Consider the following 15,221-nt stretch of genomic DNA (forward strand, 5'->3'; position numbering starts at 1 on the left):
TCTGCTTGTGTCTGTATATGTGCGGATGGATATGTGTGTGTGTGTGTGTGTGTGTGTGTGTGTGTGTGTGTGTGTGTGTGTGTGTGTGTGCGCGCGCGCGCGCACGCGAGTGTATACCTGTCCCTTTCTCCCCCTAAGGTAAGTCTTTCCGCTCCCAGGATTAGAATGACTCCTTACCCCTCTCCCTTAAAACCCACATCCTTTCGTCTTTCCCTCTCCTTCCCTCTTTCCTGATGAAGCAACTGTTGTTTGCGAAAGCTTGAATTGTGTGTGTGTGTGTGTGTGTGTGTGTGTGTGTGTGTGTGTGTGTGTGTGTGTGTGTTTGTTAGTGTCCCTATCAACATACCAATGCTTTCCAAACGAAAGCGTTGGTATGTTGATAGACACACAAACAAACACACACACAAAATTCAAGCTTTCGCACCCCACAGTTGCTTTATCAGGAAAGAAGGAAGGAGAGGGAAAGACGAAAGGATGTGGGTTTTAAGGGAGACAGCACTCCACCTTTGAAGGAAGTGAAGAGACAATAGACAGCTACTCACAGGTGAATGAACAACTGTTGGTTGTGGTGCCAATACCCACAACCTGGAGTGGGGAAGCAGTGGCACTAACAGCAGAGGTGAGTACATACTTGAATGCCAATTGAAGAGCAATACAGATTTTGAATAGGGGTAGGGAACATAACTTCAGGAACAGAAGATGAGAAGAAGTTCTTGACACAACTTTTGGGTTCATCTTAATAGGTAGTTGCACCAAATAAAGGGATGTTGTGACAGTGCCATCTTTAACTGACCACATGTAAAGTTGAAATGGATGTTCAACAGACCATGGCGTATAGGAATCCTAGGAAAACAGACTGGGTCCCATATAGGAGGGACCTAAACATGAGCGTATCTGAAGTGAAAACTTTGACAAGATATCCAGTAGATGTAGAGGATATAGCAGATGAAGTGACATCTGCCATTATGATCTCATACTTAGAAAACTGCCTGATCCCCAAGAAGTGCACAACAGGAATGTACCATGATAGAACAATAATCTGAAATTGCAAAGGAAGTAGGTAAGGAGACAACTCTTCAATAAGAAAAGGACAATGGACAAAATATCAGGAAATGCTTGGCAAATACAACCTTATTATTAAGCAGGAGAAACTTTCATCCGAGAAGGTATTCTGCTACTACGGCCAGACTTCATAAAATCCTCACAAGAACACCGACAAATGCAGAAGGCACTCTACTAAGCAAGAAAGGAAGGTGCATGGTACATATACAACAGCACATGAGATGCTGGATGTGCTCCTCAAGACTCACTTCCCTCAATGCACTCTGGTAGATAACATAGACCAAGATTCAGTCCCTTGAGGTACTTGTTTACAGGAAACCAAAACAACAAATGAGAATCTACCACAGAATGTGCTGATTTCAAATAAATCCTGTGGACATTGGAAACATTTCAACCATTCAAGTCACTTAGTACAGACAGAATCTTTCTGGCTCTGCTGCAACAAGGAGACAGATTAATCCCATGCAGACTGTTCAAAGTCAACCTAACAGCTGGAGCCATTCCTAGTGCTTGGAGGGCTGTGGAGGTTGTTTTCATTTATAAGCCTGGAAGAGATGATCAAGACTGTGGATATGAGACCAAACAGTCTGTCCTCTTTTCTCTTTAAGACATTAGAACAATTGATTAATGTGCACATTATGGAAAAGAAGGTTAACTGAGGTTTCTTTACAGGAAAACCAACACAGTTATCAACCAGGCAAATCATGTGAAACAGTACTTCACTTGTTGGGAAGATGGAAAAAGTTCTACATCATCAGGAAATTGCTCTCTGCCTCTTCCTGAATGTTGAGGGGGCTTTCAGCAATATGACCTTCAAATCCACGATTAGAGCTGCAGAACATGGCATGGATTAACACCATGCTGAGCAGACGAAAGGTAGAAGCCACCAAAATGAAAGAGAAAATGGTGATCATCACTACTGAAGGATGTCCGCAAGGAGAGGTTTTGATCCCACCATTGTGGAACCTAGTGGTGAATGAACTCATCGAATAGTTAAATACTAGAGGCTACTTTTGCCAAGGATATCAGATGATTTACTCTCAGTAATACTCAGCAAATTTGCAAGTAGTCCGAACAATGGCACAATGCCCTCTGAACATTATAAAACTGGTGCAGGAAATAGGATCTAAGGGACAGTTCCAGGAAAACTGTTTTACTACTGTTGACGAGGAAGAATATCCAGGACATATACTGGAATCTTATGTTCTTCGATGAAACTCTACCAGCAGAAAGGGTAGTGAAGTACCTACGAGTAATCCTGTATGTGAAACTATCATGGACCCCTCATATGGAGAACATATGCTCCAAGGCGAAAGGTGCTCTTATGTGCACTAGAAGGCCTTGTGGTCAAAACTATAATCTAAGACTCAGGAGTATGTACTGTAATAAGACCTGTGGTAATTTATGGGGCTATAGTGTGGTGGAATAAAGTAGAACAAAAAGTGGCTGCTCAGAGGCTCGGGAAGGTGCAGAGACTGCCCTGCTTAGCCATAGCAGGCGAAATTAACAGCACACAATCTGCTGGGATGGAGATCATGCTTGACATCCCCCATTATAGCTTTGGCTTACAATGGAGGCAGCAGTAAAGGTATACAGGTCAAAAACAGGAAATAACTGGGAATCTTTGGGATAGCCAGAACTCCACACCAATATAATTAATGTGGTAAATACAGGAATGGTCAGGTATATACTGGCTGATCATACAATAACTTCCAGCTGCTTCAATAAACCTTTCAAGGTAACAATTGGAAGTAGGGAGTAGTGAAAAAATTAACCATGATTCTGTTCAGGAGACAGTCTGGTTTACTGATGGGTCAAAATCAGATGAAGGTGGGGAAGGGGTACATGGGGTACGGCTTTCACAAGACACAGCAATCTCTCTTGGCAAGCTGGCCATGGCAGTCCAAATGGAGATATTTGCTATCACAGTGTGCACAGAGGAGAATCTGTGTAGGTGCTGGAAGTATTGTGGCATCTACATTCATTCAGGCAGCCAAGCAGCTCTGAAATCTCCATGAACCCATGCAATGAGATCGAAGATCGCTGCAAAATCCGATGAGGCCCTTGTGAGGATAGGGGAAAGTAACAGGGTAAACCTGCAGTGGATCCCAAGTCACTCAGAAATTAGTGGCAATGAAAAAGCTGATGGGCCGGACAGGACAGGAGTAACGACTCCTTTTGTTTGACTGGAACCTGTTCTAACCATCACTAAGGCGGTGGTAAAATCAAAACTCCATAGCTGGATCAGTAGGCAGCATGCAGAATATTGGACTAAGGTCCAAAAACAATGTTAGGACTGATGATTGAATATGGGAACTTTAAAAATACCTGCAGATAATGGGTATAGAGAAGGAAGTTCCTAAGTGTAAACAATGTGGTGAGGGGACCGAAACTGCATCATATTTAATCTTCCAATGCAAAGCATTTGAGGCCAAAAGACACAAAATATTCGGATCACTAATCCCTGTGTCTGATAAAGAACTAGAAAAGGGTCTCCTACCACTTTTTAAGAATAACGGCTAGCTTTGCTAGAATCATAGGGAGAAAAACTGCACAATAAACTCAGTTTTGATGTGGGTGATTGCAGGCTAAGGCCACTGTTGTTTTGTCTCCCTGCGCACACCAAAAATCAAAATAATATAAATGAAAATTGAAGAATACTAGTCCTCCTCATATAATTCTACACTTAAATCTATACTCCTGTAAGTCAACCTACGGTGGGTGGTGGAGAGAATTTCATATACCACTGTCACTTTACCCCTTTCCTGCTTCAATCACAGTGGTGCAAGGGAAGAATGACAGTTGGTTGAAGTTAAGAAGTCATAAACTGTTGGATACTTCCCTGTGGTATTCTGCAACAATACCGTAAAACATAAAAATGCTATTCAAGGATTTCTGTGGGTCATGCTTAACTCACTTAATTGTATTTTTCTTCATTGCATAAACAATGGGGGTGGGGGTGGGGGGGGGGGGGGTGGTATCAACTGATCATTTCATTTAAGCTTACCTTTCCAGAAGCTGGCATCCACAGAACAAGATCAGGGAAGCCCCGGCGACAGCTGTGAAAGTTTTTCACTAGTCGTTCACATACAACTGCCAGCAGTTGTCCTCCCATGCATCTCACAAGTCCCTGTAACAGTTAATCAATGGATCAAATTACATACTGTACAGTCTTCTAGCAGAGGTTAATTGACAGTGTACTGTGAGGTAGCAATGGTACTCCTGTTAGCTATTGCAAACACACATTGTTTATATCGTCACCTCCCTAAATAGCTTACTATGTAGTTATTTTAAATGCACACAAGTCTGAACTGAAGAAAGTAAGAGGAAGTCTTACTGAGATCTGCAGCCTGAGCTTTGCAACAATATTGACAGTGATCAGGTGACAAGAAAGTTAAGTAAACTCAAGTTATATCAGCCAAAACTACAAACCGACAGGTATCTCCTACTCATTTTAAACATGCCAAAAAATGTGAGATTCTTATTTCAAGGCTTGCTCACAAAATTTTCTTAATCATGAGCCGTAGAAAAAAGAAAGAGGGAAGGAGGCATTAATCTGAGTAGATCATGTGACTCCAAGCAAGTTAGATCAGTATTCAAGAAACTGGACTCATTTAGTGAGAGTAGTTTAAATATTCATTTGGTTACCCAGATTTAGAGCTCTCTATACCAATTCACATACATACTGGGACTGTATCTTCAACAAAGCCATGGTTGATTTTTCTATCCTAATCTTTCCAATGCTTTTAGTGTTCTACCTGTAACGACATTGCCATCAAACAGGATTTTATACTTTGGTTCCAACTCTTATGTGTTACTTCATTATTTCCTCTCTCTTTGTACGTTATGGAAATTTGAAAATTCTGAACAGGAGAGGAGAGAAAGACATTTGCCATGTTGTCTTCCATACTCTCACACTAGTAACTGCATTAAATATTGTAGTGGACTCATTAAAGCATTGCTGTGGGGAAGGCACAGGATGACAGGTCACTATTCACTGACAAATTTTTAAAATGAAGTCATTCAGCAAAGCATGTTTTTTAACAAACATGTGCAGAACCTACAGTGAAGTGTTGTTTTACCTATTAGCATTTGCTGCTGGATGATTTCACTGGTAATTTATTAAATTATAAGAGAAGGTATCAACAGCACTGATAAGCAGATCATTTAGTTTCTATGAAGACATTACACTACTCTAAACCATATGCTAGTGTGGGTAAGTTCATAAATATCAAATAAATGAATGCCAGTTTCAAAATATTATTTTTCATGATAAAAAGTAGGTAACATGCCATTTTACAATACAAACCGTCAACTTATTCACACTGCAGAAATAATTCCAGCTAACAAGACACAGTTTGTCTCTATGTTCTTCATAGCGTTCCCCTACAAAACGTTGCAAATGTGGTTGATCCCATGCTCTAATGTCAGCTAACCGGCGTTCCACAAAATCCTGACGACTACTGTAGAAGTATTCAGTTCCAAGGTCGAGTGGAGCTGTCTGATATGGTGACAGGAATGCATCCGGTACTGGTGTGTCATAAAGAATGTCCCAAAATAATAGTGCAAACAGTGAAGTGACCACACTACCTTCACAATGAAGACCTGAAACAGTAAACAAATGTTAAATATAATATTTTTTATACAAAGTTTTGTTGAAGATGCACCTAAAATTAATCACAGTAAATCACTTTGGTGTAGTCCTGATAATTTGACCAAATTGACACTGAAAATCCATATACAGCAAGTTACTCTCAAGTGTGCAATAACCAGGAGTCTCGGCCAATAAAAAATCCTTCCTAATCCCTAGAAACTGAAACTTTGGCCATCCCATACAACTTTCCCTGACCTTAAAAAGGTCATTATTTTTGAAACTGTACAGTTGTATGTTACTAGAATTCTTTAACATGTGTCGGATGATGAAACTGTGTGAACTTTATCAGACCAATATTGCTTAGTATGTGTGCTGCTTCATGTGAGCAATCTCAGTTCACCGATACCACTTTGTTCAAAAGAAGTCTGAAACAAAAAATGGTTTACAGGACAATCCATCCCTATGCTACATCCACTTCCAGCCCCATGAAGCATGTTGCACAGTAGCCTAACCAGAATTGATGACAGAGTGACAAGACCTGCATCTGCTGAAGCCTGCTGGCAGCAACAACTCATCAATCATGGAGTGATGAGCTGATTCCTGAAATGGAAGTCTACAGTTCTCTTTGATGTCTCAAAACCAAGTGTCTTCTTACACATCCCCCAAACAAGTATCTTCGTCTCTGTCCAATAATCAAGTGCCTTCTAAAATTTTTACATTTTCTCTCTGCCCCAGAGTTTCCCACAAAAGGACTGTGCAAAGCTTCCTCCAATAATGGGAAGAAATGGCCCATGATTAACCAATGGAATTTTAAGAGACTGCATCCACAACCCCACTGAGCAGATAATTTATTTAATCCCCCAATGAGATGCTTTTCTGCATACGAAATTTTGATAATCTGAATCTGAATCCCCCATCTAGCAGATATTTTGTTAGTCACCAATGAACTGCCTTTGCACGTTGTGAGAGAGTATCCGTTGTCCATATGGACTAGTGTGCAGATGACACCATACATCAACAAGAGAAGGAAAAAAACTTTAACAATAACTGGCACATAACTTTCACATGTGAAAGCAGCAAGACAGTTATCTTTCACCCTGTATGGATTCCTGGAGAGCCAGTCACCGAAAAACACACTTACAGACTGTTCTTTGAGCAGAAATACTGGCTCATAAATTATTATTATTATTATTATTATTATTGTTTTATATTCGTCAGATGCACAACACTGTTCCTCAAACTGTGATATTTGAAAGAGTCCCCAGCCGTAAAGGATGAGGACTGCAGTTCTAAAGACCTTGGGTCGCACGCACGGCTGTCTGGTGCCACATTGGACACTGTATTGTGGCTGGCAAGTTCTACCCACTGAACAGAGGAATGGCTGCTCGGGCAGCCATTCCTAGAATTTGACCCATCCCCCAAGGAACACTCCTGCTGCCTGCACGGCTGTCTTCACTGCCTGCTATATGGCTCACCCCCTCCTCTGTGGAGTTGTGCAACTCATTAAAGATGCAGCTAAATAGATAGATGGAAAAAGAGAAATGACATGGGTGTTACATCTACATCTGCTCTCTGCAAACCACTATAAGGTGCATGGTAGAGGGTATGTCACATTTTACCAGTTATTAGTGTTTCTTCCTGTTCCATTCACGTAAGCAGCATAGGAAGAATGATTATTTGAATGTATCTGTGTTTGCAGTAATTATTCTGATCTCCTCACAATCCCTATGTGACTGATACGTAGGGGGTTGCAGTATATTCCTAGAGTAATCATTTAAAGCTGATTCTTGAAACTTTGTTAATAAGCTTTCTCCATATATTCAATACTCCTGTTAGTCCCATCTGGTACGGGTCCAACACACTTGAGCAATATTCTAGAATGAGTCGCACAAGTGATTTGTAAGAAATCTCCTTTGCAGACTGATTGCACTTCCCCAGTATTCTACCAGTAAACAGAAGTCTACCACCTGCTTTATCCACGACTGAACTTATGTGATCATTGCATTTCATATCCCTACAAAGTGTTACACCCAGATATTTGTATGAGTTGGCCAACTCCAACAGTGACCCATCGATATTATAGTCATAGGATGCTACATTTTTTTGTTTTGTGAAGTGCAAAATTTTACATTTCTGAACATTTAAAGTAAGAGCCAATCTCTGCACCAGTTTGAAATCTTATCAAGAACTGTCTGAATATTATGCAGCTTCTTGCAGATAGTACTTCATTATAGATAACTGCATCATCTGCAAAAAGGATGATTTTACTATTAATATTGTCTGCAAGGTCATTTATATACAACATTAACAGCAAGGGTCATATCACACTTCCCTGGGGCACACCCGAAGTCACTTCTATATCTGACAATGACTCTCCATCCAAGATAACATGCTGTGAACTCCCACCAAAAAGTCCTCAATCCACTCACAAATTTCACTCGATACCATATATAATTGTACTTTTGACAATAAGTGTAGGTGTGGTACCGAGTCAAATACCATTTGGAAATCGAGAAATACAGCATCTACCTGACTGCCTTGATCCAAAGCTTTCAGTATGTCATGTGAGAAAAGTGAAAGCTGGTTATCACATGACTGATGTTTTCAAAATCAATGCTGGTTGGCATTGAGGAGATCATTCTGTTCAAGATAACTCATTACAACAAATCAATGTCAAGAATATTGGATGATAGTTCTGTAGATCACTTCTATTGCCCTTCTTGTAGAGGGTGTGACCTGTGCCTTTCTCCAAGAACTGGGCATGGCTTTTTGTTTGAGGTTTCTATAATAGATTGTATTTAGAAGAGGGGCTAACTCAAGTGCAAATTCAATATAGAATTTGACATAGATTCCATAAAGCCCTGGGAGCTTTCTTCAATTTTAACTTAACAATTTCAACTGTTTCTCAACACCACTGACGCTATTACTTATTTCATTCATCTTTTCAGTGGTACGAGGTTTAAATTGGAGCAATTCTCCTGGGTCTTCCATTATAGAGGAACATTTGAAAATTGAGTTAAATATTTCAGCTTTTGCTTTGCTAACCTCAATTTCAGTTCCTGTCTCATTCACTAGATACTGGACACTATCTTTGGTGCCAGTTACAGCCTCTACAGACAACCACAATCTTTTTAGGTTCTGTGAAAGATCACTTGAGAATATTGTGCTACGGTAGTCATTGAAGGCATCATGCATTGCTCTCTTGACAGCCAAATACGTTCCATTCAGCATCTCTCCATCTATACCCCTATGCTTTGTTTTACACCTGTTATGCAGTAATCTCTGTTTCTTTAGAAGTTTTTTTACAGTGAATGTATACCATGGAGGTTCCCTCCCATTATAAACTATTCTACTGGGTACATATCTGTCCAGTGCATGGTCAACTATTCTTTTAAACTTGAGCCAGAGTTCCTCTACATGTTCCCGCCCTGCGCTGAAAGTTTCAAGTTCTTCAATGAGATATGACACTACTGATTTTTTATCTAGGTTACTGAACATATATATCAGTATGTCCACCCCTGATACTAATCTTGTCCAAACAGTCTCACATGCAGCTTCAGTTCCAACCTCAGTGGATTTGAGTTTCTTGTCTACTGTGAAAAATACACTACCTTTATTTCCCATTTGCCCATCCTTTCGATATACACGCATTTTCCTTAAAAATCTCACTGCTGTCAATTTCAGATTTCAACCAGCTTTCTGTACCTAGTATGATGTGAGTTTCATTGCTTTCTATTGATGCTTCAGACTCTGGCACTTAGTTGTGAATGCTTCAGCAGTTTACTATTAAGATTTTAATACTCTCAGCCTTGGGAGGCATTTCTTTCGATCTTACACTGATACTTCTGTGTTTCCTACAGCCATCATTATCTGGACTGGGTGTTAGCGGCCTGGTCTTCACAATCACTGATGTTACTCATGGCCTCGACAAACATATCTCTGTGAATCAGTACAATCATCATATGAATTTCTAAGTTGGTACAATAGCAGTGAAATCTGAAACATAGCAGCCCAACACTAAGATGATGTGTCTCAAACTTGACACATTCAAAATTGTGCTAATAAGAAAAGGTTTGTTTCAATTAGTACTATTACAAATGGTTAGAAACCTGTTAAAAACATTTAACAATTATTTGATTTAATTAATGTAATACTGACAATAATCAAGTTCAGTACCTGTAACTGTTGTTGCATTATTTAATGTGATGTGACAGTTGGAATTAGGCTGTGTGTAATATAGTGTTATTATGTAAAAATCAATGTATTTTATTGAATTTGGTCAATATAGTGAAAATGAATTCTACAGTCATGTTTACATGATTTCTGTTCCTACACGCATAATGGATTCAATTACGAAAACTGCCCTGCAATGAAGCAACAACGATGAGAATCTAAGGTAAGTAGTATCCTCCAGTAAATTGTTCTAAAATTGTGCAGTAATTTCAAAGGTCAGTCAAAATCAAAAGACAGGAAGAACTTACTATTTTTATGTAAATTAAAAAACTGTAAAAGATTTATTATAATCTTTCTCAGAATCTATGACTCTGAGGCAATGTGGTAATTCATATTTATTGCTCTATTTTTTAATTTTGTTTCTAACTTGTAATTGGTCTAGTGTGCTTGTTCCTTTACATGATTAAAACCTAACATTTTTCGTAAATGGTTGGTATAAAAATGGAAATGTCGTGTGGCTAAGGCCTCCCGTCGGGTAGACCGTTCGCCTGGTACAGGTCTTTCAATTTGACGCCACTTCGGCGACCTGCGCGTCGATGGGGATGAAATGATGATGATTAGGACAACACAACACCCAGTCCCTGAGCGGAGAAAATCGCCGACCCAGCCGGGAATCGAACCCGGGCCCTTAGGAATGACAGTCTGTCACGCTGACCACTCAGCTACCGGGGCGGACGTAAATGGTTGGTGATAATTATAGTAAATATTTTGTACATTACCGAGGAGGAGGTTAACAAATTGTAATGCCTTGTCTGTGTCCTTTCCAGTGTAGTAGAAAAATTACATAAATATTCCACTTTCGAGGAATGGTTTTCTTCAGTGGGCATTTTGTAAATTGTTCCTTCTGTAATACAATTCTTAAGCTTTTCTACTGAAACACCTTCATTTCCACATGGCTTTCCTTTTTTCATTCCCTGCATAACTTCATGTAGCTCATTTGGCATTGTTTCCTGAATTTTATTATTTTCATTTCTCACTATCTGTATTTCTGATTCCTCTCTTGAACATTTAAAGCAACCTTTGAATGCATGTACAATTTTTGATAAACCACCTTATTTTTGCATCAACTTACATGTAACCTGTCTCATGAGTTTGTTTCTGTTTTGCTTTGTGTATCTTTTTCTTCATATATGAAAGCTCTATGATCATTCTAAATCCAAAAGTGGTTTAGGACTGTCACATTCCATACATTTTCTCTCTTGTTTGATATACCATTGTTGTTGTTGTTGTGGTCTTCAGTCCTGAGACTGGTTTGATGCAGCTCTCCATGCTACTCTATCTGATATACCATATCCAATTTAATTTTTAGGTCCTTGCTAAGTTCATTTTCTATTGGTTTTCTTCTGTAACAATGTGTTTGGATATGATATGTTGTCACACAAACTGTACATATGAATCCTAAGTTTGTCATTGATTAATCATTTAATTTTTTACTTGCTTTCACTTAAAAACCCCCAATTATCATCTGATAGTGGGATTTACTGTCATTTATGAGCTTCTTAATTCTTTGTAGATGTCTTTCAGCTCATCTTCAATATGTGGGCATGCTAGTACATAGATTTGAATCATTTCATGTAATACTTTTTGTTGATTTTTAAAATAAGTCTTGCTATACTGCCAAGAGCAGTTAATCGGAATGGACAGTGTCTTGAAAGGAGGATATAAGATGATAATCAACAAAAGCAAAACGAGGATAATGGAATGTAGTCGAATTAAGTCGGGTGATGCTGAGGGAATTAGATTAGGAAATGAGACACTTAAAGTAGTAAAGGAGTTTTGCTATTTGGGGAGCAAAATAACTGATGATGGTTGAAGTAGAGAGGATATAAAATGTAGACTGGCAATGGCAAGGAAAGCATTTCTGAAGAAGAGAAATTTGTTAACATCGAGTATAGATTTAAGTGTCAGGAAGTTGTCTCTGAAAGTATTTGTATGGAGTGTAGCCATGTATGGAAGTGAAACATGGACGATAAATAGTTTGGACAAGAAGAGAATAGAAGCTTTCGAAATGTGGTGCTACAGAAGAATGCTGAAGATTAGATGGGTAGATCACACAACTAATGAGGAGGTATTGAATAGAATTGGGGAGAAGAGGAGTTTGTGGCACAACTTGACAAGAAGGAGGGACCAGTTGGTAGGACATGTTCTGAGTCATCAAGGGATCACCAATTTATCATTGGAGGGCAGCGTGGAGGGTAAAAATCGTAGAGGGAGACCAAGAGATGAATACACTAAGCAGATTCAGAAGGATGTAGGTTGCAGTAAGTACTGGGAGATGAAGAAGCTTGCACAGGTTAGAGTAGCATGGAGAGCTGCATCAAACCAGTCTCAGGACTGAAGACAACAACGACATACTGCCAAGATTCCTTCAATACCTATAACATTGTTTTTAATTTTCTTGTTTACTATAAAACATATATCTGAATTTCTTGCCTGCCCTGGTTACCTGAAATAAAAAAGGGTTATAATTTTCATTAACTATTGTCTTCATTTTTTGGTCATCCTTATGAAAACCATACTATATCCCATTTGCACTTATTTAACTCCTCTTCCAATTATCTTTGGATCCTAAAGTGTCCCGATTTATTGTCCCTCTTGGTAACTTAGAGGGTAAGGGCCAGATTATGAATCCAAAGGACTGGGATGGGATCTTCATCAGTTCTTTAAATGTGACAAGGATCATTCAGAAATTAAGTTTCTCTGTTCTTTTTTTAAGTAAACATATTCAGCCATAAATATGACATATGTGCTATGATGTTACAATTGTGATGGCTGGACAAATCTCAGCTGTTGACAGTGGTGATGGAGCATTGGCTGATAATTGTGGCTCTTATTCTTTCTCTTATCTCTATGAGGTTCAGCCTGTGACAAAGTTTCTTAATGTACAAAACATAGTGCTAATTTAAATTCATTGTCAGCTGTGTTAAATTCAGAGTTAGCTGTGTCAGTTGTATGGACTGAAAGTCATGAGCAAAAAAATGGTGCACTGCTGGTGTAGGTAATTTTCTGAAGGTCATCCAAGTAGTGTCCATATTGAAGAGGGCTGCAGGTAACTACCTCTCATCACTCACAACCTTGTGGAGCTGATGTGGCAACTCCACAGTTCCAAATTTTAGCAGCTCTAGTCGATAACATTATTTAACAGTTTTTGAGCCCTATATGACTCGACATGCATTCTAGACTTTTCTAAGGAGTTGCAGACACTGACTAACTACACAAGACGTTTTGTGGGCTGGTGAGCATCCCACTAGTATTTGTTTCCCAAAAAGCGGTTAGCTAGGTAACTTATGGACAATAAGTGTGGATTAAGGGATGATAGATAAAAATGTTCAATCCAAATGCTATATCACACATTGCACGTTGTGATTACATACTGCATTTGAATGAGAACTGTATCAACAAAAATAATTCCTTCATCTTCTTAGGTACTCATATGTTGAGTAGCATATCAGGCAACAACACCTGCCAAGTTTACAGCTTCCTCCCAGTTCATGTCCAGGCATTGAAGATCCTTAGCAAAAGTTCATCTCGAGATGTTACAACGTCCTCCTCTAGGTCTGTATCCATTGACTGGTTTTCACAATAGTACTGATTTAGGGATTCCTCCACCTTTCACGCATAGAACATGCTCTGCAAGCTTCAGTCTTCTTTCGGCAATGCTTTTGGGCAGACTGTGGAGAGCACTACCTCTCAGCCCTTCAACATCTGAAAAATGGTTGCAACAGCTGATTTTCGAAATTCACTTCAAGAATCATTGGTGAAAAACAATGAGCCTGAGTGCTGATTTTACTGACTTTTCTGCTCTCACATGTATATATGGCCGTTGGTAGGATGATATACACTATGTGATCGAAAGTATCTGGACACCTGGCTGAAAATGATTTACAAGTTCATGGGGCCCTCCATCGGTAATGCTGGAATTCAATGTGGTGTTGGCCACCCTTAGCCTTGATGACAGATTCCACTCTCACAGACATACACTCAATCAGGTGCTGGAAGGTTTCTTGGGGAATGGCAGCCCACTCTTCACAGAGTGCTGCACTCAGGAGAGTTATCAATGTCGGTCAGTGTGGCCTGGCATGAAGTCGGAATTACAAAACATCTCAAAGGTGTTCTATAGGATTTAGGTCAGAAATCTGTGCAGGCCAGTCCATTAAAGGGATGTTATCATCATGTAAGCACTCCGCCACAGGCCTTGCATCATGAACAGGTGCTCAATTGTGTTGAAAGATGTAATCACCATCCCTGAATTGCTCTTCAGCAGTGGGAAGCAAGAACGTGCTTAAAACATCAATGTAGGACTGTGATGTGATAGTGCCACGCAAAACAACAAGGGGTGCAAGCCCCCTCCATGAGAAACATGACCACACCATAACACCACCACCTACAAATTTTACTGTTGGCACTACACACACTTTTTTAGACAACATAGTTGTATGGAGATAAGCAGTGATTAATTTACTTATAATCAATTATTCAAAATGACAGTCACAGTCACATTATTTATTTTCCCACCAACCAGTTTCAACCCTCGCTGGAGTCGTCACCCTGCCTGTGCACGGTTGGTGTGGAGAGCTGAATTCTAGACATTGTTCTTCAAAAGCAAGCTTGTTCCCTTTATAGTTGACAGTTTGCTACTTCTTGTATCCGTTTTAGCATAATGAGTAAAAAGACTTTGTCTGGTACCAAGAGGAGCTTCGTACCTTTCCAAATAGTAAACTTTGTCAGATTTTCTTTCTTTGATAGTTTATTAATAAAGCCATGCCTCCAGTCTTCTGAAACTGCCTCATTTGCCAATAGGAACTGCATAGTTTAGTATGGTGATGAAAAAGCCCAGACCTCCATATGTCAGAATTTTGGCCGATATTTCATCTAAGCTAACGGATTTATTATTTCTAAATGTTATGATTGCTGCATGTACTCTGCTTCTGTGATATCACCTGTTTCTTCCATAAGATTTTTTGCGTTTTTGAAGTTGTAAGCATTCAGTTCTTAGGGGTGGTTTTAAAGATAATGCCCTGTTGTCATTTCAAGAGGTAGCATTGTGCATTTGCCTACCTTTCTGTTCAAACCATTCTTCTATATTGGCTCTTCAACTGCTTTTGACACAGCAGTGTATTTTGATATTTTCGTGTAGCTACTTGAAGCTCTTCTTGATCTTAGGTTGTCCCTGCTGTTTCTTTACCATTATGCTTTCATGTATCAGATGCCAATCTAGAATCCGTAGCTCTTCCTGTATACCTGCTGTTGTCCAATCATGCCTTCAGCACATGTACTTACAATTTCCTTGAATTTAAATCGTTGTGTTTCAACACTGTCAGGAAGATTTTGA

General features: G+C 39.4%; 1 protein-coding gene across 1 annotated transcript in view; it reads right to left on the reverse strand.

Moving 5' to 3' along the window:
- LOC124616761 (fanconi-associated nuclease 1-like) overlaps positions 1-15,221 on the reverse strand; it is a 148,404-nt gene that overhangs the window by 18,862 nt on the left and 114,321 nt on the right. The window contains exons 12-13 of the mRNA XM_047145145.1: positions 5,372-5,667; positions 4,070-4,192 (exon numbers count right to left, since the gene is read on the reverse strand). Coding sequence (XP_047001101.1) covers positions 4,070-4,192; positions 5,372-5,667 — 419 coding nt within the window. The remainder of the gene's footprint in view (positions 1-4,069; positions 4,193-5,371; positions 5,668-15,221) is intronic.

This window comes from Schistocerca americana, chromosome 5 (genome assembly GCF_021461395.2).
Source record: "Schistocerca americana isolate TAMUIC-IGC-003095 chromosome 5, iqSchAmer2.1, whole genome shotgun sequence".
Classification (NCBI taxonomy): Eukaryota; Metazoa; Arthropoda; class Insecta; order Orthoptera; family Acrididae; genus Schistocerca; species Schistocerca americana.